This window comes from Canis aureus, chromosome 14, assembly GCF_053574225.1.
Source record: "Canis aureus isolate CA01 chromosome 14, VMU_Caureus_v.1.0, whole genome shotgun sequence".
NCBI classification, from domain to species: domain Eukaryota; kingdom Metazoa; phylum Chordata; class Mammalia; order Carnivora; family Canidae; genus Canis; species Canis aureus.
The window spans coordinates 31,766,573-31,789,963 of record NC_135624.1 but is presented as its reverse complement, the minus strand read 5'-3'; the positions used below and the strand labels follow the sequence as shown (position 1 = coordinate 31,789,963).

The 23,391-nt window shown below is 50.7% G+C and overlaps 1 protein-coding gene across 1 annotated transcript in view; it reads left to right on the top strand.

Annotated features, from left to right (window-relative positions):
- OC90 (otoconin 90) overlaps positions 1 to 23,391 on the top strand; it is a 32,926-nt gene that overhangs the window by 2,832 nt on the left and 6,703 nt on the right. Inside the window, exons 3-10 of the mRNA XM_077848380.1 lie at positions 1,721 to 1,814; positions 8,376 to 8,432; positions 10,432 to 10,606; positions 13,175 to 13,287; positions 15,536 to 15,664; positions 15,815 to 15,856; positions 17,023 to 17,073; positions 20,977 to 21,024. Of these exons, the coding sequence (XP_077704506.1) occupies positions 1,721 to 1,814; positions 8,376 to 8,432; positions 10,432 to 10,606; positions 13,175 to 13,287; positions 15,536 to 15,664; positions 15,815 to 15,856; positions 17,023 to 17,073; positions 20,977 to 21,024 (709 nt within the window). The remainder of the gene's footprint in view (positions 1 to 1,720; positions 1,815 to 8,375; positions 8,433 to 10,431; positions 10,607 to 13,174; positions 13,288 to 15,535; positions 15,665 to 15,814; positions 15,857 to 17,022; positions 17,074 to 20,976; positions 21,025 to 23,391) is intronic.

The following is a 23,391-nucleotide window of genomic DNA, read 5'->3' as shown; positions in this document are numbered from 1 at the left end:
ACTTGCTGTCGGGATTGATGCGACTGCAAAAGGTGAAAGCAGAGCATTATGCCCATCAGAGAATAACCAGAAGGCACCTGGGTGGCTCAGTCGGCTCAGTGCCTGTCTTGGGCTCAGGTCTTGATCCTGGGGTCCTGGGTTCGAGCCCTCCATCATCTCTCTGCTCAGCGGGGAGCCTGCATCTCCCTCTCCCTCTGCCTGCCACTCCCCCTCCCCTGTGCACCCCCCTCTCTCTGTCAAATGAATGGATAAAATTAAAAAAAAAAAGATAATAACCAGAGTGTAAGAAAATGATTGAGCTGAGCGAGAACCTCCAAGAACTCACATTCTGTCCTCTGCATTCATTCAACATTTATTTTACAGCCACCAGAGGCTGTGCTAGGCCCTGGGGAAGGTTCAGAGTAGTGATCCTACGACCTACAAATGTCTTCTCCTCCGGGACACCTTCCCTGCCCACAAGGTAGAGTGGCCCCCTGTGACCCCGGCACATTTGCAGGGCCACCAGAACATGGGGCAGGCTCTGCCTCTGGAAGAACAAACTGCAGAGTCCTCCTTCCCCCAGGTTGATGCAGCCCTGCAGAGGGCAACCTTGGGGGTTGAGCACTGGTTGCATTTCAGCCCTTACATGCCCCTCAGTGCAACAACTTTGCACAGTGCGCAACATGTACAACCCTGTCCAGCAGCCGTGTGTGTCAACTGAGGTGGCCCAATCAGACTGTATTATCATTCATACTTGGCTCTAAAAAACCTGCTTCACAGCAGAATATGCACAAGTCCCTGCTTCACAGCAGAATATGCACAAGTCAGCCAAGTCTCTGACATTCTTTATGGAGTTATATTCCCCGGGGAGCTAAAATTATTCTAAAATCTCTCAGGTCTTTAATGCTTTTCCTTCCCTATTAAATACATGGTTGACCTCCTTGAGTGCATTAAGCGCCTCCCCAAGTTAAATATTTGCGGAGCTGCTCCGATCACAGGGCAGCGACGGCTGAGAGGTGGTAGGTGCTTGGACCTTGCCCCCTTGCCTTCCAACCCCTCCCCCACCCCACCACCACCACCACCATGGCAGTCCCCGGAAGCACTGTCTTGAACACCGGGGACTGAAACCAAGTATTCAAAGCGCTTTGAAGCCACTGGAAAGGAAAGGTGGAGCCCCTGCGGGAAAGCACTGTTTGCTAGCAGGCAGCGCCACCATGCGGTCGCCAAATGTGCACCTGTGTCAGGTGATGGTAGGAAGGCTGGAGTCAGACCGCTGCAGGTGTAGTGGGCACCCTGCTAGTCCAACGGGTGGGTTATCTACAGTTCACCCTACAAAAGTCAAGCCATAGTACTTGTTAGACCGTCTCCCTTCCCCACTAGTCTGTGAACAGCTCACAGATAAGGAGCGTTTTCCCCTCACTTTGCATCCCTGGATCCTTGCAAACGTGCCTGACACACAATCAACGAGCACGGGAAAATGACTAACACAACAGGACCAGATCTGTGTCCGCAAGGAGAGCCCGGTTAGGTTTCCACCTTACAGATGGATGAACTGAATCTCATAGAGAGAACATGATCTCCTGATTACTTAAATGCTAGTTGGTAGCAAAGCGGGGACAGAAACCCTTCGGGGACTCTCTCCTGCTAACGGCACGGCACCGTGGGACAAAGCTCCTGGTGGTTCTTATTTCCTGGGATCTCTGAAAGAATCCTCATCGTATTCCGCTGACTTCTCTCCCAGGAGGCTGTTCCAGTTGATACCTCAGCCCCCAGCCTTTGGCCTCCCGCTATGATCGTGCTTCTCCTCCTGAGTATGCTGACGGCCTCGCGTGGCGGTGAGTGACAGTATTTTATGCTGTCTGGTTTGGTATATCATCACTATGAACACTGGGGACTGTTGGCAAACATCATCTGATTTGCTTATTATTACTTTTATCCCCTTGCCTAGGAGTGATGGGAATCACACAGTAATGATAAGCTGCGGGCTAGTTCAGCTGATGTTTTGAGCCCTCCCCCCCACCCAGGGCATGAAGGGTGGATGGGATGGGCCATGAGGTGGAGATCCAAGGACAGCTAAAGGCAGGTGGCCAGTCGGCAATCACGCCTCCACCTGAGAGCGCATGTCCTCTTCCCTTTGCTCATGGATCACCGTCCCAGGTCTGGCTGGTTTCCTCCGAGCGAGCGTGTCAGTCTTCTTGACATGCAGCAGCTCCCTTTCCCCTGCGTAGGTGTGTCTGGTGTAGAGGCAAACACCTCCACCCCACGCTGTAGGGGCCCGCACCTGTAGGAGCCTGTAGACATCTGAGCAGGCTCCTTGGCAGCCGGGGTAGTTGTCTCAAGTTTGCGCAGAGTAGGGTCTTCGTATCTGAGACTTCTGGCTCCTTCCTCTTTCCATTCCTGGTGCCACTCTCCAACACCCCAGCTCGCGTCTTCCCTTCCTACCACTGCCCAGACTCTGTAGCGACTGACACCACTCATTTATCCAGACATTCTCCCCTTCTCTCCTTCTGTTCACATCAACTTGGGACCAACACGCTGAGTGCCCCTCTCTGTGCTGAACACGAGAGTGGGGTGAGCCACAGTGAATCCACCAGGATTACTGAAATGTATTGTGACCATGACCTGAGTTAGCGGATTTACGGAGGTTTACATGGTCCCCGGAAGCTTGTGAGCAGAAATCACTGCACGTCACAGAAGACTCCAGACCTTCCCTGCAGGACAGGGTGGACACCCACTTCCAGGAGTTGTTGGGCTTCTATTGATTATTTAGTTCCCTTGTGGATGATTTTTTCCTCATTAAAGCCATTTTGTCGTGACTTGGGTTCTCAGGGATAGCGCAGGTGGGACACCTTTACCTCGACTGTCTTGATCAGATGCCAACTATGGTCTCGACTTGCCTGCTTTTGGACGATAAGGCTGTGAAATAGCCTGCAGCTTTTCAATTTCTTCCCTACTCTTTAAAATGAGATCTTACCCACCAAAACCTGTTCTTCTAATTTTTCAAACTTACTCTCTTCTCTGTCCTTCTTCTTTTCCAATACATTGAATTTGCTTTTGACCAAAATGACCCCTTCAGCACTGCCCCCCAAACACCTTCTACACATCTCTTTAAATGTTTTATTTATGTATAAAATTTCTCTATAAAATTGTTATTCTAAACTGTCACAAGCATTTGTGCATCTGTCCTGGGAGGTTTTATTCTCAGATACAAACACCTAGAGTCCAAAAATTATCACCGTAGAAAATTTAAGTGCAAACATGTATGTGTGTGTGGATTGATATTTATTTATTTATTTATTTATTTATTTATTTATTTATTTATTTATGGAGTTAAATGTACCTCACCTGCAGACTCAACGTCGCAGGGGTGAGGGTATGACCACCACAGAGCTAACACTGCCCACCCAACAAATTCACCAGCTCTTGATCCAGGCACTATAGGGGGAAAGGTCTGTTTCTGAGGCCTCTCTGCTTGTCTGCCTGGTCTCAAAGAGGTGAGAGTGGTGTCTTAGTCTGGGTCCTCTGAGAAATAGATGCTGGGACTGGAGATGTCATTAGAGGACACACATCTGGGGGAAAATATGAGACAGCAACCAGGAAGGCGGAGAGACCAGATGTGTGCCAGTGAAGGCAGGGCGTCCTTGATCACTGCTGGGTCTGAGGAGCACTTGGCGAGGCCACCAGGGGGGAGTCCATCAGAAGAGCCCCATGTCCCCCAGGAAGGGGTCCACTGCAGTATACCTGCTGAGTCACCGGCTGGGAGCCAGTGCAAGCCCTGCCCCGTATTTCTGAGGCCCCAGTGCTCTCTGACTCAGATTTCAAGGCAAGGCTTTGGGTGTGTGGACAATGTGGAGAGTCTCTGTGCCCTACCTGGCTCCTCTCTCTCCGGGGTGTTTCTTTGTCCTCATGCCAGGAGTAAGAGCGGCCTCTATCTTTGCCTCCTCAGCACACCCAGCGCAGGTGCTCTTCTCGTCACTGACAGCTGGCTCTTGCAGGAGCTGGGCGGTGGGATGGTGGTCAGGTCTGTGTTAGGAGAGGGAGACACCCTTGGACCTTCGGTCTACACCACATGCTCCCTTTATCAGAGAGCTCTACACTGGCCCACATCACGCAGGGAAATTTGTTCTCACTCCCCATGGATCTCTGCATGTCCAACTTCTAGAACCTCTGGGAAAGGGGGCTGGGCCAAGGGGGGGTTTGGTGCCTTCCTGGTTGATCTTCTGGGTAGAGTACTTGGTACTGGGAAATACCACTCATAGCCGCCGGTAGACCTCATCTTTCCACTATCTCAAGACAACGTCTCCCAGTTTCACTGAAATGTTACGAGGCTAGGGTTCTGTGCTTCTACTGGGCCATCACTCATTGGCTGATACACTGGCCGTTTGATGGCAAAGTTCAGCCACTCTATGCTCTTTGTTCATCAGAGAGACATCTACTGCACCCTACTCAGTGGGTCAGCGTGCTTACCCTCAACACATTTCTAGTTTAGTGGGTGAAAGGGTCACATAAACAGATAATTGCCACACGAGGTCATAAGTGCAGTGAGAGAAGGATGTCCCAGCATGACAGGAGCCCCGGCAGGTGCCCCTAACCCCACCCACAGTGGGGTCCCGGTAGGGCTTCTCGAACTCTGCACAGAATCCCAAAACGTGAGGGTCAGTAATGCAAAAAGGGGGCAGGCTCCCCAGGCTCAGGGCATGGCACAAGCAAAGCCAGGATGGCAAGAAGTAGTTTGGTGTCTGGGAAATGATAAGCATCCCAGAAGCATTAAGTTAGGTCCAAAGAGGGAGATGGTTTGGGAGAGCTTGGCAGGGGCAGAGGGAAGGAAGCCTTAGGTGCCGGGGCAGAAGAAGCTAGAGCTTCCTCCCTGGGTCTCGGCTTCCTTATCCATAAAATGGCAATGACAAGGATGTGCCCCGCGGTACTGGGCCCAGCCCTGGATTTCAGAGGATGCCTGCAAGAGCAAGCCCGGAATGGTAGGAATGCTAGTTCCCTTCCCTTAGAGCAGCGGTCCTCCCGGGCCAGGGCTCCCCGTCATCTCTGGACTCTGTGAACGAGCCAACTCAGACCTCTGGGATAAACAATGTAAAAACCAGGGCGGCTTCTTTAGCTGCTAATGAGATGGGTGGGTGTCGACACCCTGATGTGAGTAGGAGTGGGGGGCGTGGGGACGCACACTTGTCCACTGCTTCTCCACCTGCCAGGGGGCCTAGGCGATACCAGGGAAGAGCCGATGGAGGACCAGGCAATATCTCCCTGCTGGTGCCCAAGTGGGCAGCAGACATTCTTAGCTGTGGGCTGGTCTGCTAATGAGATCGCTCCGGAGGCAATGACACCAAATATGGAAAGTGCCAGAGCCATTACTGGGCTCTGTGATGGGGCTCACCTGGAGCCGAAGGAGGACCTGGGTCTCCCCACCTTCGGGACATCTGCAGGGCACTTCCCCATGCAGCCCATGGCTCTCGGGCAGGAGGGAACGTGCCTCGGTGGGCCCATCGCCCTGTGTTGAATAGTGAGCGATCAGAGGGCCACAGGGGCTGCCCCTGCCCACAGCCCCGGAGCACGTCGGCTGGGAGGGAGGCCTGCGGGGAAGGGCCGGGGCCGTGCAGAGGAGGGCGGCCGCCCCCCCTCCGACCCATCCCTGGAGGGCCTGACAGCGGAGGCCTGGGGCTGCCCAGACCCAGGGCGAGCCCACGAGGCTCATAGGGTGGGAGGCTCCCCTCCCACAGACAAGCACCTGCTAAAGTCATCAGTGTCCCTGAGATAAGTCCATGGCGAAGAGGAGGAGGCTGGTGAGGAGGTGAGGTCCAAGCGATGCAACCACGTGCTGGTGTGGAGGGGGAAGAGGGCAGGGAGAGGCACAAGTCAGTGATAATAGTAGTAATAATAACGATGCATGGCTGCCGTAACATTGGCATGTCCACGGCACACCTGCCAGGGCCATTTATTCTACTATTCACACGCTTCTTTACCTGTGATATCAGATCTTTTATTTTTTTTTAAGGTTTTATTTATTTATTTGAGAGAGAGAGAGTGCATGAATGAGAGACGGGGTGGGGTGGAGGGAGTATGAGCAGAGGGAGAGAGAGCAAGGAGAAGCAGACGCCCCACTGAGCAGGGAGCCCGTCAAGGGCCTTGATCCCAAGATCCTGGGACCAAGACCCAAAGGTGAGGCAGATGCTTAACTGACCAGGGGCTCCCATCTGTCAGAATTGCAGGTTCAAGTTCATCTAATATCACACCATCCTCGGCCCGACCCCTCCTGATTCCCTGCAGACACCCTACTTCGTAATGAGCATTCAGGGCCCCTGGGGACGGAGCCCAGCCAGTGACCAAGGCTGGAGCAGGACCAGGTCCCACTGGCTCCTTGCTGGAATATCTCCTGTAGTTCAAACCTTGCGTCCTCTCCCCGTGTCTCCACTGAGGATAGATGCAGGGTCGGGGGCTGCGTCTCAGCGCTCATGGATCCCTACGAGCCACTGGCTATTTTGCTTGCTGATGGTGTGGGAAAGCCCTGTCCTTGACTCCAGGCTCCCGGGGACCTGGGGGCCTTTCCTTGCCCGCGCTTATTTCCACCAATCTTTCATCTCAAGGCACTCCAAACAAGCATGCGATCTAAAATTAAATTAAAGTCCCCAAACCTCTCTATCCTCCACCAGAAGGCTACTCTTTAAAACACTGGCGCCACCTTATTGTCATCAGAGACCCGGCACGTGGCAGGTCCTAGAAAAATACACGTGGAATTGAATTTACCTGCGTCCCCTCACCTCCTGGCTGCTGCTCCTGCTCACCCTGCTTTCCTCCTCGATTGTAGGGGCCCACCCTCTGGACACCCCACACCTTCCACGGGAGCTGCCTCCAGGACTCTCAAAAAATATCAGTAAGGATCCTTTGTTTTTTGTTTTTTTTGTTTTTTTTTTTAATTTATTTTTTATTGGTGTTCAATTTACTAACATACAGAATAACCCCCAGTGCCCGTCACCCATTCACTCCCACCCCCCGCCCTCCTCCCCTTCCACCACCCCTAGTTCGTTTCCCAGAGTTAACAGTCTTTACGTTCTGTCTCCCTTTCTGATATTTCCCACACATTTCTTCCCCTTTCCAATATCCTTTGAACTTTCCTTGGGCGACCTAGCCGGGTAGAGAGTTGTCTAGGATATTGGCAGGGAGGATGACCCCTTCGAAATATACTGCTCACTGCTGTGGCTCTTGTAGGCAGAGTGATTCAAATAAGACTTGAAAGCCCTCTCCCTACGCAGTCTCTCCTGTGTCTAACTCCCCACCCCCCAAGTGACAAAGTATTATGACTTCCATCAAAACATGAAGGGCAGCTGAAAGAGGGATAGAAGTAAATGTGGTTTTTTAGCTTCAAATTGAGCTCGGAGCCTCCTAGAAGGCAAGGCAAAAAGAGAAAGACAATGCATTCCAGTGCTCTGCTTATAAGAGAGGAGGACCCATAATTGTTCCCTTGGGAAGGAGATGTTTTCCTGGTGATAGACCATGAAGATTTCTTAAGCAGCTTCCTGTCTGGGTACTGCTGAAGAACATGATGCACAGCGACCCAGCTGGTCACCTAAGCCCCGAAATTAGGGTTCATCTCCCCACTTGCAGAGAGGTGACCTGAGTCAACCGAGTTGTCTGTGCTTGAGTCCATGCAAGCAAAGTGATCAGTCCCACCCAGACCCAAATGATCGCCTGACCTCCCTTGCAATGCCATAACCTCCATGGGAAGTGCGATTCGTGGCCCAAGGAGAACTTCTGGTGGATGTTAAGATTCATAGGCCACACCTGGCACTTGGAAGGATCAAGGCCAGGAAGCCCTGTGCGCCATCAGGCCATGCCAGCCATACCTCCCCAACAAGTGTGGCCCCGGTGTGATCTGCACATCTGCCTGGAGCCCCCAGGGAGCAGCTCTGGGACAGGGTGTTGGGGCTCACATGGAGCAGCCCCCAGGACCTGCCCTGGCCTAGAAGCTTTAGTCTCTATTGGAATTACTACCTCTAGCAACAATTTCATAGGTATAATTTCTGGGATGCCCAGAAAAGGCATGCTTCCCCTGCAAGAGGTGTCACCCTGAGGGAAGCCCCCAGGGGACGACTTCCTGCCAGGTATTTACAGTTCAGCTGTGGTCCCTGCCAAGTCCAGACACACCTTACCATCCAGGGTGTTCTGTACCACTGGGCAATGTTGCTTGGTAACACAGCTCCCGGCTCATCTTATTGGGTCTCCATGGTAACCTGTGTTCCTAGAAAGTTAGCCCAAGGTCAAATCTATCCTTAGAGGAAGAGAAAGGGTTTTCCTTGCTCTTCACAGGGGTGGGGCAGGGCCAGGCAACAGGGCAGGGGAAGGGGAGAAACCAACAGCTCTCTGACTTGCTTTCTCTGCCTTCCACTTAGATATCACAGCCTTCCACGGGGTGTTTAAAAATGTGGAAAATGTGGCAGACATTTTTGGTAAGTTAAATACCAAAACCAAAGCGCTTCCATCCACCAGGTGTCAGGGCATGGGGTGAGTGTGGAAATCCAAGCAGATTACCAGGACCTCGGGCTCTGCTCTCTGGGCTCCACGCTCCTGCCAACCCAGCAAGCTCTGAGCTCTGCGATCCAGGTCCAACAAGAGCCATGGTGTCTTTTATTGCAGGGTGAGTCACCAAGTGGCCAGGTGCCTTCCTAGTCCTTATTTCCTTAGCCCTGACCACACCACAACCTGGCTGGGAAGAGAAAGCAACCCCGTTGCACAGGAGAGGAAGTGACAGGAATTATGTGCCATGTCCAGGTCACAAGGTGGAAGCTCCCTCTGTGTCCAGAGCTTAGCCTCCAACACCAAAGTTGTTGGATTTTCTCTCCCCAGCCAGTAAATGCATATAATGAAATATAATAAAGCCTAAGAATTCTGAACAGTGCCAAGTATTCCACTTACCAGTTACATAACTATCATGTGACTGTCAACTGCCGGGCACCATGATGGTCCATAGCTTTCTAAAAGTAGCCCCCAAATGAGACTATCATAGGACTGACGGGAGCAAGAAGCTCTGAGATGCTATTGGATTAGACCGTGCTGCCCAGAGAACAGCACTGAAGGCAGGTATGCGCCCAAGCTCAGGTGCTTGGTAAGTTTTTGAGTGAATATGCATATTTATATAAACACACACACACAAACCTTAGAGTCGGTTTTTCCTTCAGTACAGAATTATGTCTTCATTTTTCTGGTTAGGCTTTGTGGAAACAAGACACGGGAAAGGAGGTTTGAATGGGGCAGGAAAAACTAGAACAGTCTGGGTGACACTTGTCCTCACAGACCACTCCACGACCTCCCCAAGCTCCCCAACGTGTGACCCTCTGCATTAGAATCAGGGTTTGGGGGTCACCCCGTTAGCACTTAATGGTCCTCCAGTCAGAAAGGCCCAGAAGAGGGAACTGGAAATTGTTCTCTTGCCACTTTTGTTCACAAGAGCGTTCCTGTGTAGGGTAAATCGTTGCCCCTGGTTGGTACCTCGGGCATATCTCTGACCTTCAGTTTCTTTATCTGCGAAATACAAGTCACAGAATAGTATCGGCCTTGCAGGATGAACATGAAGTTTATGGGGTGATGGACCAAGTGAATGCTTTCTAGACTCACTATGACCCTAAACCATTGTGCTGTTTGAAGCATGCGGCACAGTTTGTGGCACATAGTAGGGTCCCCAAATTATTAGTGTCTGTATCCCTTCTCTTCCCCCTGGATTACAGTTCTCCAGGGCTGGGGACTCTATCATTTGGGATCCATTCAGCAGACTCATAGGGACTTAAATAACAGAGACATTTAACTATGTCACAGATGCTGAAAGCATCAGGATTGCTGCAGTAGCTCAACACGGGTATCAGAGGCCCAGCGGGCTCATTCCTCCTCCGCTGCTATAACTAAACCTACTGGCTTTTCAACTTCAGACATGGAGCCTCATGGTGCCAAAGTGGTTGCTGTAGTCCCAGCCAGCACATCCTTACCCATATTCAAGGAAGGAGGAAGATGTAGATCAAAAGGACCTCTTACATGCCTTTGATTTGTGTTATGAAAGAAATAATTCCCAAAAGCCTCTAAATGACTTCCGGATCTGGGTCACATGCTCAGCCCCAGGTCACTCACTGTCACGAAAGCTGGGATTAGCACGACCAACTGAGAATGAGCAAGTGTCAAACATCTCCAGGGACTTAGGGATGAGGCTCAGCTTCACTGAGTCCCTTTCAGCTTTATTGGTGAGGGAGGAGGATTTAAATGACCGTTTCTCAGGGGGGCAACCAACAGGGACCACAGCTTATAAACCCGCCTCCCTGCAATTGTCTGGAACAGTTGCGAGTACACAGTAGGGGCTCAGTAGGCTGCTGAGGTGTGGGGAACCCCGGGCCCAGGGCCTCCTTCCCCAACCCTGGTTCCCAGTCCCTGCATGGCTGTCCCCTCCCGCTGTGCCATCCGCAGACTGCCTGGGCTCCCACTTCACCTGGCTGCAGGCTGTCTTCACCAATTTCCCCGCGCTGCTCCAGTTCGTGAGTGGCATGAAGTGTGTGGCTGGTCTCTGCCCCCGGGACTTCGAAGACTATGGCTGTGCGTGCAGGTTCGAGATGGAGGGGGCCCCCGTGGATGAGGCTGACAGGTGAGCCACACCTGGGCGGGGGGGGGGGGTGATGGGCAGCTGTCGGAGGCCTGGCTGCTGCTTGGGCAGAGCACAGATGTGGAAAGCTGCCAGGACATGTCTTGGTTCTCCTGACCTGCAGGGAAACAGGTAGCCTCAGCCTTAAATTGCAGCATATTCTGTGATCGCCCCACTTCCTGGGGGTTGTCAAGAGCCTGGGTATGTCTGATATGCAAAGCTGCAGCGTGGTATTTCTCGAAGTTGGGCCCACTGGTATCAGAACCAGCTGAATGCTTGCTTAAATGCAGATTCTAGGGACCCATCCCAGACCTACTGACTCGGAATACCTTTAGCTAGACCCTGGAAGTCCGAATTTTAGATGAGCTCCCAGGTGACCCATAAGCATAAGAGAGTTATTCATTTTTCAGACCGTCCTGGCCACCAGGGGTAAAGCAACTCTGAAGGCATCTGTTTAATTTTCCACAAACATGCACCAGTAGCATTTGAACTCTGGGCTTAATATAAGCAGAATGCTATCCCTGCTTCGAAGAGGTAAACAGCTAGCGGGGAATGTGAAGGAGGTACGAGGGGCCGGTAAAGATGTGTGGCCCCCCTGCACACGGGGGAGGAAAGGAACACGAGATACCCACCTTCGCACAGGAGACGGGCGACACAATTGAAAACCTGAGATGCATCGAGCGGTAGCAAGGATCTGCCTAAGAGATACTGGCGGCGGGGAGGGTCAGCTGGAAAAATTTGGTAGAAGCCACACATTACGGTGATACCTTCTTCATAGAATTATCATTTAAGATTAAGTGAGCAAGGACACGGTACGTGACTGGGACTCCGTCCGGTTTATTGAGTTTACTTACTGAGAGTACTGGTGATCGGTAGCAGCAGTGACAGGAAGAGTAGGGCTATAGCGGTAGTGGTGACAGCGGGAGTCGCCATCGTGGCGGCAGTCACAGTAGGGCTATCGTCGTCATCGTCGTCGTAATAGTAGTAACAATAGGGGTAGTAACAGTTGTCCTAGTAGCCGTCGTAGTATTAATACCAAGGGTAGTAGTAATAGCAGTAATAGCGATGTCAGCAGCAGCGTCAGTAGCAATATTAGTAATGCTGTAGAAGAAATAGTAGCAATGGCCACAGTAACACTTGGAGTAGGTGTAGGTGTAGGTGTAGTAGTATGAACACTAATGCAGCAATGGTCATAACAGCCACAGCAGCAGCAGTATTAGCAGCAATAGTAGCAATGTTAGTAATGCCGTGGAAGTAATAGTAGCCACGGCCGTGGCAACAGTTGTCATGGTAGCTGTAGTAGCATGAATAGTACCAGTAGTAGTAACAGCCGCAGCAGCAGGAGCGCTGGCAGCTGTAGCAGCAATACTAGGAGAGCTGTAGGACTAGTACTGCTCGTAGTACTGCTACTAGCACTGTACTAGTGGTAGTAGTGACAGTCATTGCAGCCATAGTGACGGCAGCAGCGGCAGTAGTAGTAGGAAAGCAGGGAATTGAACCTGCATCTCCCTGTGCCCCGGAATCCATCCCTACCTCACTGACCCCCGGAGTCCCTACCTCACTGGTCTGATACCTGTGCCCGGAGCAGTGTGATGGAGGGTGCGCTCTCATCGAAGCGGGAAGGACTCCCCTTTGGAATAGTTCGGATGGCCTGGACGTTTCTCCATTAGGACACCCTGCCCCCAAGGCACCAGGTTAACCTCCCTGCTCCCCAAACACCTGCGCTCCCCTGTCCTGCACCTGCCACATGGGCCAGTGGGTGCACACGGTATCCGCCCCATGCGCTCAAGGGGGGTGGGTCTGCACCGTGTTATTTCTTTGCACCCCCAGCATGAGCCACAGCACTGGGCACATAGTAGGAACTCAGCAAATTAACTGACTAGATAGTCCGCCTTCAACTGCTTTTCAAGTTAATTAGTTAATTAATTAAATAAAAAGCAATAGATCCTTGGTGGTTCAGGAATAATGGCTCTGGCATCAAGCAATAGATCTCTCCCATTTCCACATCTCCACGAGAGGGTGTGAGTTGCCTCTGATCAGAAGGGCGTTTTCCTACCTTTGGGATCATGAGCAAACTGCCTCCCGGGGGCAGCCTGGTGACGTTCACAAAGAGAAAGGGTGAACCCGAATGCAGCAGATGTTTTCTTAAATCTGCCAAAATTCTTGAGTAGGTAGCTTGAGAAACTTAGTAACTTGCCCAAGGCCATCACCTGCCTGTATATTTTTTTATTCTTTACCTCGGTCTCCACTGACCACCTGCGTGCACTGCAAAAGTTTCCTGATTCCCATGTTAGTGTCAGCCTCGCTCTGTGATCGACTTTGACCTTGGCAAGTTCCTGAACCCTATGTGTCTCAATCCCCACTTGTGTAAAGGCTCATAAGGATAATAGCCATCTGCCGTGTAGGTAATAGAACTCAAATAGTGTGTGTGCGTGTGTGTGTGTGCATGTGTGTGTGAGAGAGAGCACTATTTGAAACAGGTCACTGCCAGGGATCATCCAGAGACACAACAGTTCCCCTCTCTTCACCCTCCCCCATGTTCTCACCTTGACCTCCCCCCACCTGCCCCAGCTGCTGCTTCCAGCACCGAAGATGCTACGAGGAGGCCGCTGAGAAGGACTGTCCCCAAGACCCAGCCAAGCTCAGCATAGATGTCAACTGTGTCAGCAAGAGCATCACGTGTGGTGAGCATCCCCAGGTGTCCCCGGGGGCTGGGCTGAGAAATAGCAATGACAGTCCAGGAATCCCAGGCCTGGACCAGACCCAGGGCTCCCAGGGGTCCCCCTCATCGTCACCACCACTGAGGACATTATCAGCTATGCTCCGAACCCCACAAGGGCTAGATCTGTGGCATCTGTACTTTGCATGGAGTAGATGCACAATAAATGCTTTTTGAAATGAAAGAATATTTGATTGGCAGGTTATTTGATTTACAATTTTATACTGTAGCAATCCTGGGAGCTTGTGGGGGCAGATGGCTTGCTACTGACCCGTTGTGTGGTTGGAGGGCAGCTAATCCACATGTCGGAAACTCTACATGGGGAAGAGAAAACTTGCTTCAGAGATTTGTAAAAAATAAATAAATGAATGAATGCTTCAGGGATGCCTAGGTGGCTCAGTGGTTTAGCGCCTGCCTTTAGCCAGGTTCCTGGAGACCTGGAGTCGAGTCCCACACCCGGGTCCCTGCAGGCAGCCTGCTTCTCCCTCTGCCTATATCTCTACCTCTATTTCTCTCTGCGTCTCTCATGAATAAGTAAAATCTTAAAAAAAATAAATGCTTCAGTGTAAAACAGTGGTGCATGTGTTACGTGTAAACATGGCTAAATGTAAAACAGTTAACACAGGGCCTGGCCTAAGTTAAGAAGTCAGTGTTGGAAGTGGAAGAGAGGCAGGGAGGGATGAATTAGGTTTGGGGTTGCTGCTGTTTGTAAGAATCAGACATGTGTCAATGCAGATCTCAGCTCTCCACCCTACTCACTGTGTGACTCCAGGGATTTTATTTTGTGTCTCTGGGCAACCCTGATGGAAGAATTAGAATAGGCAAAGGCACAGAGGGAAGAGGTACATGTCACCTTGGGGTGCTCTGTTTGAGCCTCCCTCTATGAGCACCTATTATGTACCAAAGGCTTTATGGCCAGCAGATGCAATCATCCCGACAATCTTTGGTTTTTAAGATTTTATTTATTGATTCATGAGAAACCTACAGAGAGAGAGGCAGAAACACAGGCAGAGGGAGAAGCAGGTTCCATACAGGAAGCCCGATGTGGGACTCAATCCCAGGACCCCGGGATCATGACCTGAGCCAAGGACAGATGCTCAACCACTTAGCCACTCAGGTGCCTCTGTCCCAACCATCTTATGAGATATTCCCAGTTTTCAGAGAAGGCAGGAAAGCTCAAATTAAATAACTTGCCCAAAGTCATATAAGCTGCTAAGTGATAGAGTCAGGATTTGAGCCCAGGTTTCAACTAACCCCAAAGTCCAGGTAGCAAGGACTGGCTGCAGTGTGGTGCATGGGGAGAGGAATAAGGAGAGGCATGGGCATAAGTCACTACACAGTGAACATGGAAAACATCCATCCATCCATCCATTCATCCATCATCCATCCATTCATTCACCAGATGCATACTGAGCACCTAGTGCAAAGCAATCGTCCAGATGTTGGGGATATTTTGACCTTCTGAAATCTCCTCATGGCCACCAGACCTTGAAAATATCAAAGTGCCAGAGTGTGTTAGGCAGTGACCAGAGCCGTGGAGGGAAATGAACCAGGGGCAAGGCCCAGGGAGGGCTGGCTGGGAGGAGACACCCATGGAGCAAAGACTGAGGTGTTGGGGGCAGAGAAGGAAGCCACTCGTGGCTGTCTGGGAGGTGGGCTCACCCCCAGGCTCGAGGAGCCTTGCATGTGGGGGAGGCAGGCCAGTCAGTCAGAAAGGGGGTGATAGGGAGGAAAGAGACGAGCCCTGAGAAGGAACAGGGCAGCAGCTTTGACGTCAATTGGGAAGTCGTCGGAGGGTTCTGAATCCCCCCGAAAGACATGGCTCGCCCTGAGTCTTGAAAGCCTTGTTCTGGCTCCTCGATGACAGTAGATAGGGAAGCAGGGGGAGGAGGCCAGGGACATAACCCAGGCATGAGCTGAGGGGGGGCTCAGTGTAGGGTAGGGGCGTGGAGGTGGGGATATGTGGTCACGCTCTAAAGGGTCAAAAGTCAAAAGTCGAGCTGATAGAATGCCCAACTGGTTGGATGTATGAGAGGTGGGTGGCCATGCCTCCCAGGTTGGGCCTATGTAGCCAAAGCTCACGGAGCCGATGTGGACAATAGGACACCTGCAGGAGGAGCAGGGCCTCGGTGGGCAGATCGGGGTCAGGAGCTTGCATTACCCTGGGATTCCAAATGAGATTTTCCAATCTGCTCTGCCCTTGCTCTGTGCAGAGTCCGGGGACCCTTGTGAGCACCTGCTGTGTACCTGCAACAAGGCTGCCATAGAATGCTTGGCTCAGTCCAGTATCAACTCTTCCCTGAACCATCTGGACACTTCGTTCTGTCTGGCTCAGCCTCCAGGTGGGAGCACCCGCGGTGGGGCTGACGGTCGGGTTCGGGAGCTGCTATGGGAGCAGTAGCAGTGGTGTATCTTCAGACGCAAGTCCAGCTCCTTCTGATGCTCTCCAAACCCGCTGCTGTCAACTAACTTTCCAATGTGTTTCTTTGCAGAGACAGCTAGCACGGAAGAGCTGACAACGCTTCCACCCAGAGGTAAGGCCTTCTAGGGAAGTTGCTTTTCTTTGGATCCCAAGGGCCAAACTACGGATGGAGCCGACAGCTACACCCCCTCCCCTGGGCCTGCAGGAGTAACCCATGGCACTGGAGATGTCCCCACCTTTCCCTGGCCAGGGGATGCCATTACTTCTGATAGACCCAGTTCAAACATCCAGCAGCAGATGCCCCTCGGGCAGATGTTGTTCTTTGCCACATGGATAGGTGTGTGCTGAATCCAGTCGAGAGGCAGACCCCAGTTCCTTCTCGCTGGCTCTTCGGTGAGGGCCCTGGTGTGTGGTGTGACCAGGACAAAGCCTAACGCTCTGACAGAGAAAGGCCTATCTCGGCTGGGTGAGCTCCTGGCCACTGAGGCCACCCGCGAGCCAACCAGCTGGCTCCTTCCTCTGCCTTCCAGAACCTTCAGCAGAAAGGGCAGCCTGGACCCAGATGGTGGCTTCTCAGAAGGCAGTATCTTTTCTGCAAATGATAATTCCTACCCTAAAACACGCATCCTATGCAAAAAGCGAGGGTTCAGCTTCTGTCTGTCATTCCTTGTCACGAAAGTTCGCATGATCTCTCAGACCCAACGGGAAGTTGTAGGTGCCCTTTGGCAAAGCAACCCCCCCTTTCCTGGGGCTGGGGTCTCCTCCCCAGTGCTGTGGCATTGGTTAAAGGAGCATGTTGCACAGGTGTGGGTTGGTGCACGTGTTCGTACATGCATGAGTATGAGTATGTATATGTGCGCCTTCTACCTCTATGTATCTTCTGAGTCCAGAGCTCGTTTTTCTGAGTCATCGGCCTCCCTTTGGAACAGAGGTCTTCCCAAGAAAGATTGCCATATTGCAGAGCCACAAGTCTTTGGGGTCTGTGGGGCTTTCATTGCCCAGCCTGGGTCTGCAGGTGTCACCTTCCTGGTCAGAACCCAGCATGGGCTGGAGTCTTTCCTGAGCCAGGGCCTTGCTGGGCACCCCACGCCCTGGGAGATGCATGAGAGGCAGGGGAAGCCTGGGATAGAACGAACAGCCCTTGGCTGCCAACACCTCTCACAGCCCCCTCCTCCTGTGCTCCAGCAGTCCCAGACTGCTGGGTCCCTTTGAGACCCGTAGCATGTGGTATAGTCACTGTGTTCCATCAGCCACTGATCTGGGGACTTTGTTTTTCAGTGGTTCCCACAGAGCCCACAGACACCAGTGCAAAGGTCCTTTCAGGAGAAGGTGAGCACAAGAAGACTGATGTATAACCCAAGTACCCACGTTTTGATCGTACCATCTACCTACTTGCTGCAATTAGCTCCCCTAAAATGTCCCCTTCCTGGGTTTGCACTGATACCACCTCGAGATCATTCCAGAGCCACTCTCAGTTTCTCCTGACTCCTAAAGCTCTTCTCTACGTGCTCTGCTTTCTCCCACACCCTTATTTCCACCTCAGTAGAACTGTCAGATGCAGGACCTTCACCCTCAACCATCTGATGTTGAATTTCAGATGAACAGCAAATACTTTTTAAGTATAAGTATGTCCCAGAATTGGTGTGGGCTATACTTATACTGAAAAGTGATCGGTTGTTCATGTGAAATCTATTTTATTTATTTATTTTTTTGCAGGTGGTTTCTATTTTATTTTCATGTGAAATCTAAATTTAACTGGGCATCCTGTATTTTTATTTGCCAAGTTTGGCAACCCCATGCCTCAGGCAGATCGCTCTGCACAACCACCTCCCTGGAAGTTTGTGTATATCTGTCCTCTGCTGCTGCTGCTATGAGAACAGAAGCAGATGCTCACGGTGCAGCTCATCTCTGGCTGTCCTCCATGTCCAAGGGCATCACATCCCCAACAGCTCACAGTCAGCCTGTGTCTTGTGTTCCAGGTCTAGAAAAAGAAGTGGCACCTATGCCAAGCCAAAGCTTCACCATGTGCCCTGCCCGCACAGCAACAATTCCCACATGATTGACAGTGGCCACTTTCATTCTCAACTGAGGACATGCCCACAAGACAATAACAAAATAACCCTACATTGGCATATTTTCCACTCTCTTCAGCCTGAACCATCATCATTTTGTGGCTTGGCCATGGGAACGGGGCAAAGAATAAGCTTCTTAAGGAATCTAGTCTAACTGGAGAAAGAAAGTGTGTACACTCACACATTTGTCCTCCAACACACACACATCCACACCCATGACCCAGCAGTGCCCATAAACGTCCACCAGAAAGGGAGGCAGCCTGAAGGTAGGACAAACACTAATTATGAAAGAAAAAGGTATAGGGCTAGTGATTGTTCTCACCATCATGGAATGAAACGATCATGCTTTGAAATCAGGCAGCTTCAGGATGGAAGCCAGACTCCTCCGTGTTTCAGTTGGATGACTCTGGAAGCATGGCTCGACCTCTCGAAGCTTCAATTTCTTCATTTTGGAAAGCAGGGATTGGCAATTTTTCTTCTATAAAAAGCCAGAGAATAAATATTTTAGGCTTTCTGGATCATACAGTCTCTGTCACAATGACCCAAGTCTGCCATCGTAGCAGGACAACAGCCAGAGACTGGGTGGGTGTGCCTGTGTTCAAGTGAAACATTATTTACAAAAACAGGCCGAGGGCTGGGCCATGGTTTACCAGCCCCTGGATGGTTATACCTGTCCTTCAGGGTGGCAGGGGATTAAAGGAGAAGAGCATGGGAAGACTCTGAACCAGCATCGTCTTCAGAAATTCTGGTGTGGCTGTAAAAAAATAGCAATGCCCTCTTAAGCCACATGTTGGACACTGGACAACTTGCTTAAAATACATGATCTCATTTCTTGCTCACACAAGGCTGTGAAATCATTGCCATAACCTCCGCATTGAGATGGTAGATTGAGTTAGAGAGAGAAATTGTCCAAGATTGGGAGCCGGCTGGCAAGGCCTCCATGGCATTTGTCTTTACCGCTAGACTGAACTTCCTCTTATGCTGCGATGCCCCAAGGACCCACTCTAGCAGGGGACATAATGGCCCTTCCTCCCAAAGAGAGGTTGCACTACCTAAACACAGGCCTGATGCTAATCTGGCCCCTTGTCCCCTGAATGGGGAACCAGTGTGTCAATGTTCCTGATCAGGCCACCATGGGCTTTCTCTCCTGGGTCTCCCAGCCCCAAAACTGTCTTAATCACAGGTGATCCCTGCCTGGCTTATGTGCTGAGATGGGTGGGCAATTGAGGTTGAGTGGTTTCTTTCCACAGTGGCTATTGAGACCACAGCTGACCCACCAACCAGTCCCTCCAGGACAAGTAAGCCAAGGAGACGCGACAGGAGGGCAGCATGGGATCCAGTGGAGACACACCTTCTACATAAACACGTTCAGTTCTGACGATTGCTCTTAGACAGGGCTCAGAAGATAACAGGATACCCATTTTTCAGATGATGTAGGACACCCAGGCTCTGGGAGGTGAAAAGTTACAGGTGGTTCAGCAGGAGACCTGCTGGACTGGTTTTGAACCCGGCCTCAGGCTGCAAGATTCATTTTGTCCCCATGATATGGTAGTGACTCGTGGGGAACAGCCTCGTACCCAAAAACATACATAGGCCAGGCTGTCATCAGAAGAAGTGACCTAGCCATTTACTTTGCTTGTGGTGATTAAGAACCATGGATTCTTTATTAATACGTATTAATCACTCATGATAACCATTTACCAGTTACTAGGGATGAACAATAGACAAACGGATTCCTTGATGAACAGGCAGGGACACCACGGAGGACCTCAGTGTGCTGGCATGTTCCTGAGCCCCTCCATATATCCTCTGAGATGCCCCCGCCCCGGTCCTAGGAGGCCCATTTGGCAGATGAAGGACGCACTCCAAGAGGCAGTCGTTTGCCTGGGGTTACAACCTCAGCATAGGATTCTGTTCTGAACCTGCGCATTTCACTTTGAAGAGAACCATCTGCCCGGCTTAGAACCTTTGAGGTTCTGGCTCTTTGCTGGATCACGTTTTGCGGGTCCACATCATCAGTAAAGTTGTAAGCCCGACTTCCACATAACAGCATTGTGATCTTGATCTTTGACCCATTGAGGTTAAGGCAGTTCCTTCCTTCCCCAAGCGTGGTGGGAGTTAGCATCGCTCCTCTCCGTGGTACAGCCCGAAGTGAAGCAGCAGCGAGCTCAGTTAGGGCAGCCAGCTTTGGGTCCGGGCTTGCATTGCCGCTTCCTAGCTCCGTGACCTAGGGCCAGTGACCTGTGTTTTCGGTGCGTCCACTTGCTTTCTCATCTCTGAATGAGGGCGAGCATGGTACTAATTCGTGGGCTTGTGGTGGAGTTGGCACAAGCCAAGCACTTAATCTTGTATCTGGGCATGTTGTATGTCTTCGTCCGTTCTGCCCGCTACAACAACATATCACAGACTGGGTCGCCTGTGAACAACAAAATTCATCTCTCATGGTTCTAAAGGCTGGAAGTCCAAGCTCAAGACACCAACATGGTCAAGTTGGCTGAGGTCCACTTCCTGGTTCATAGACAGCCGCCTTCTAGCTGTGTTCCCACATGGTGGAAGGAGCCAGGAGGCTCCTTGGGGGTGTCTTTCATAAGGGCACTAATTCCATTCATGAAGGCTCCACCCTCATGACCTAATCACCCCCAAAAGCCCCAAGACCATCCCACTGGGGATTAGGTTTCAACACATGAATTTGGGGCAGACAGATGTTCAGTCTATAGCACAATAGGAGCCTAGTAATAATTAAACAGCCACAAACTCATTTTACTGAGAACCAGGGTTCAGAAGTCTTCTGAGAGCCACAGAACAGGGAACTAGAATCCACAATTTTGTCTTGGTTTTCTTTGTTCAAAAATATGTGATTTGAAGAGAGAGAGAGAGAGAGAGAGAGAGAGAGAGAGATCTGCTTTCCTAAAGTATTTCAAAGATACACCCGCTTCTAGCCCAGCAGGCTGCAGCTGCCTTTGCCAGTGCGTCTGTCTGGGGAGGGCAATCTTTTTGAATTGGCAGTGACCCTGTCATCACCATCTCCCCTGGGAAGCAACAAGGGGCAGAGCAATGACCATGTTGCCTCCTGTGCCTGTGGGATGGGAACTGCTCCCAGATACCAAGGTGGGACAGGCTGGAGTCAACACTCACTGCATCTCTCTTCTTTTGTGGGCAGAAGCAGGTCGAGATGAAAAAGGCACAGAAACCGCGACATCCCCTCCAGGTAAGCACCCCTGGCTTCTCCCACCTGCGAATAATGGTTGTCCCTAAACGGGTATGAGATCAGGTTTGTTCTAAAACATGGAGAATCAGGGACGCCTGGGTGGCTCAGCGGTTGAGCGTCTGCGTTTGGCTCAGGGTGTGATCCCAGGAGTCCTGGGATCGAGCCCCACATCGGGATCCTGGCATGGTGCCTGCTTCTCCCTGTGCCTGTGTCTCTGCCTCTCTCTGTGTCTCTCATGAATAAATAAATAATATTTATTTAAAAAATAATAAAAATTAAAAAATAAAACATGGAAGAATCATTGGGACCAATTCACTTTTATACCACCCCCTCCAAAGTAGACAAATGAAATTAAAAGTTGGATTCATTAGTAGGAAGAAATGGAAGCCTATCTGATAAAGAGATGCATTTAGAAAAATATAGAAAACTGTGTTTTCTTTTCTATTTAAACCACTCGTACTTCCGTGTTATAAAGTTAGCCGCTTTTAGTATCTGAAGGTGCTTTCTTCTAATGTCTCCCACCTGCATGAGCATATCCATGAATATAATTAAAATGAATTTTAATTATATTAAAATTGGCACCACGGCTTTGTGGTCTGAGCTGTATCACTCAAAAAATAAGATGATATTCCCCTGACAGGAAATATCTTTCCACACAGGGTTTTTAGGGGCTGTACCATAGTTTCTGGTGTGGAATATGGGGAATGCCATAATGCATTTAGCCAGTTGTTTCTAACATTTGTTCTTATAAATAATAGACATTTTATACCCTTCCACTTCTGATTAATTTGTCACAGCAAATGCCTAGAAGTTGAATTACTGCACAAGGGGCACATTCATTGTATGTACCCATACAATATGTATGTATCCATATGTGGCCTAACTGCCCTAGAGAAAAATTGAAACAACTTACCCTCATATACATATCCCATGGGTGATACTGCATACTGCTATTTAAGAGCAAGCCAACAGGGCCCTTGGGTGGCTCAGTCAATTAAGCATGTGCTTTAGGCTCAGGTCATGATCCCAGGGTCCTGGGATTGAGCCCCACATCGGGCTTCTTGCTCAGTGGACAGTCTGTTTCTCCCTCTCCCTCTTCCTGATGCTCCCCTGTTTGTGTTCTCTGTCAAATCAATAAGTAAAATCTTAAAGACTTAAAATCTTAGAGACCGAGGGGATGATGCTATGAAAGCCCTCCTCCCAAGCCCCAGCAAACAGAGCATTGAGCAAAGACCCAGAAGCCCAGATGCATGATGCAAACCAATATGGTAGGTTTGGGAAGAGACTGCAAGTCAAGAGGCCTCCCAAGATGCCCAGGCCTCCCCCAGTGCTCTGGGTCTGCAAGATGGCAGAGCAGAGCCTACAAAGCTCCCTCTGGCTGGACCAGACTGGGCTGGAGATGTCGCTGCCTCTGGCCAAGAGAACAGAGACAGCCGATGCACAGCAAAGGGAGACATGGACCGACCGTGCCGGGGAGCCTGTGTGCGGGAGGCAGGGCCAGATCACCCGCCTCAATGAGGACCTGGCACTTCATTCAGACTATGATGAGAAGGTCTTCCAGGATTCTAGGGAGTTGAGGTGGGTGTACTTGCCTCCGTTACTAAGTGCCAGGAGTTGGCTTCATTTCTCTACCAGTCTTATCCCTTCATCCGTGAACACCATGCTAGGCCTCCACTTGGCGGGCGCGTGGTAGGACACATGACGTACACAGAGGCCTGGCGGGCTCGGACAGTGCCCGTCGAGAGATGTCATGCAGCTGGTCTAGCCTGGGCTCCTGTCCGATTTAAGTTTATCACGGAGTATTTGTGTGGGGTTTTTTCGTTATATTTATGTTCCATTTATTTACTTAATTTTTTTAGCACAATACATTCTATGTATGTATTTTTGTTTCATCTTTTATTTAAATTCTAGTCAGTTAACATATAGTGTAATACTGGTTTCAGGAGTAGAGTTCAGTGACTTGTCACTTAACGTATAACACCCAGGACTCATCTAACAAGTGCCCATCCCCCATCTAGCCCATCCCCACCCCGTCCATGGGTTCTTTATAGTTAAGAGTCTCCTATGGTTTGCTTTCCTCTCTTTTCTTTCTTTTTTTTTTAATTTTTTTTATTTATTCATGATAGTCAGAGAGAGAGAGAGAGAGAGAGAGAGGCAGAGACACAGGCAGAGGGAGAAGCAGGCTCCATGCACCAGGAGCCCGACATGGGATTCGATCCCGAGTCTCCAGGATCGCGCCCCGGGCCAAAGGCAGGCGCCAAACCGCTGCGCCACCCAGGGATCCCGCTTTCCTCTCTTTTCTTTTTCTTTCTTTTCTCCTCCCCTATGTTCATGTATTTTATTTCTTAAATTCCATATATGAGTGAG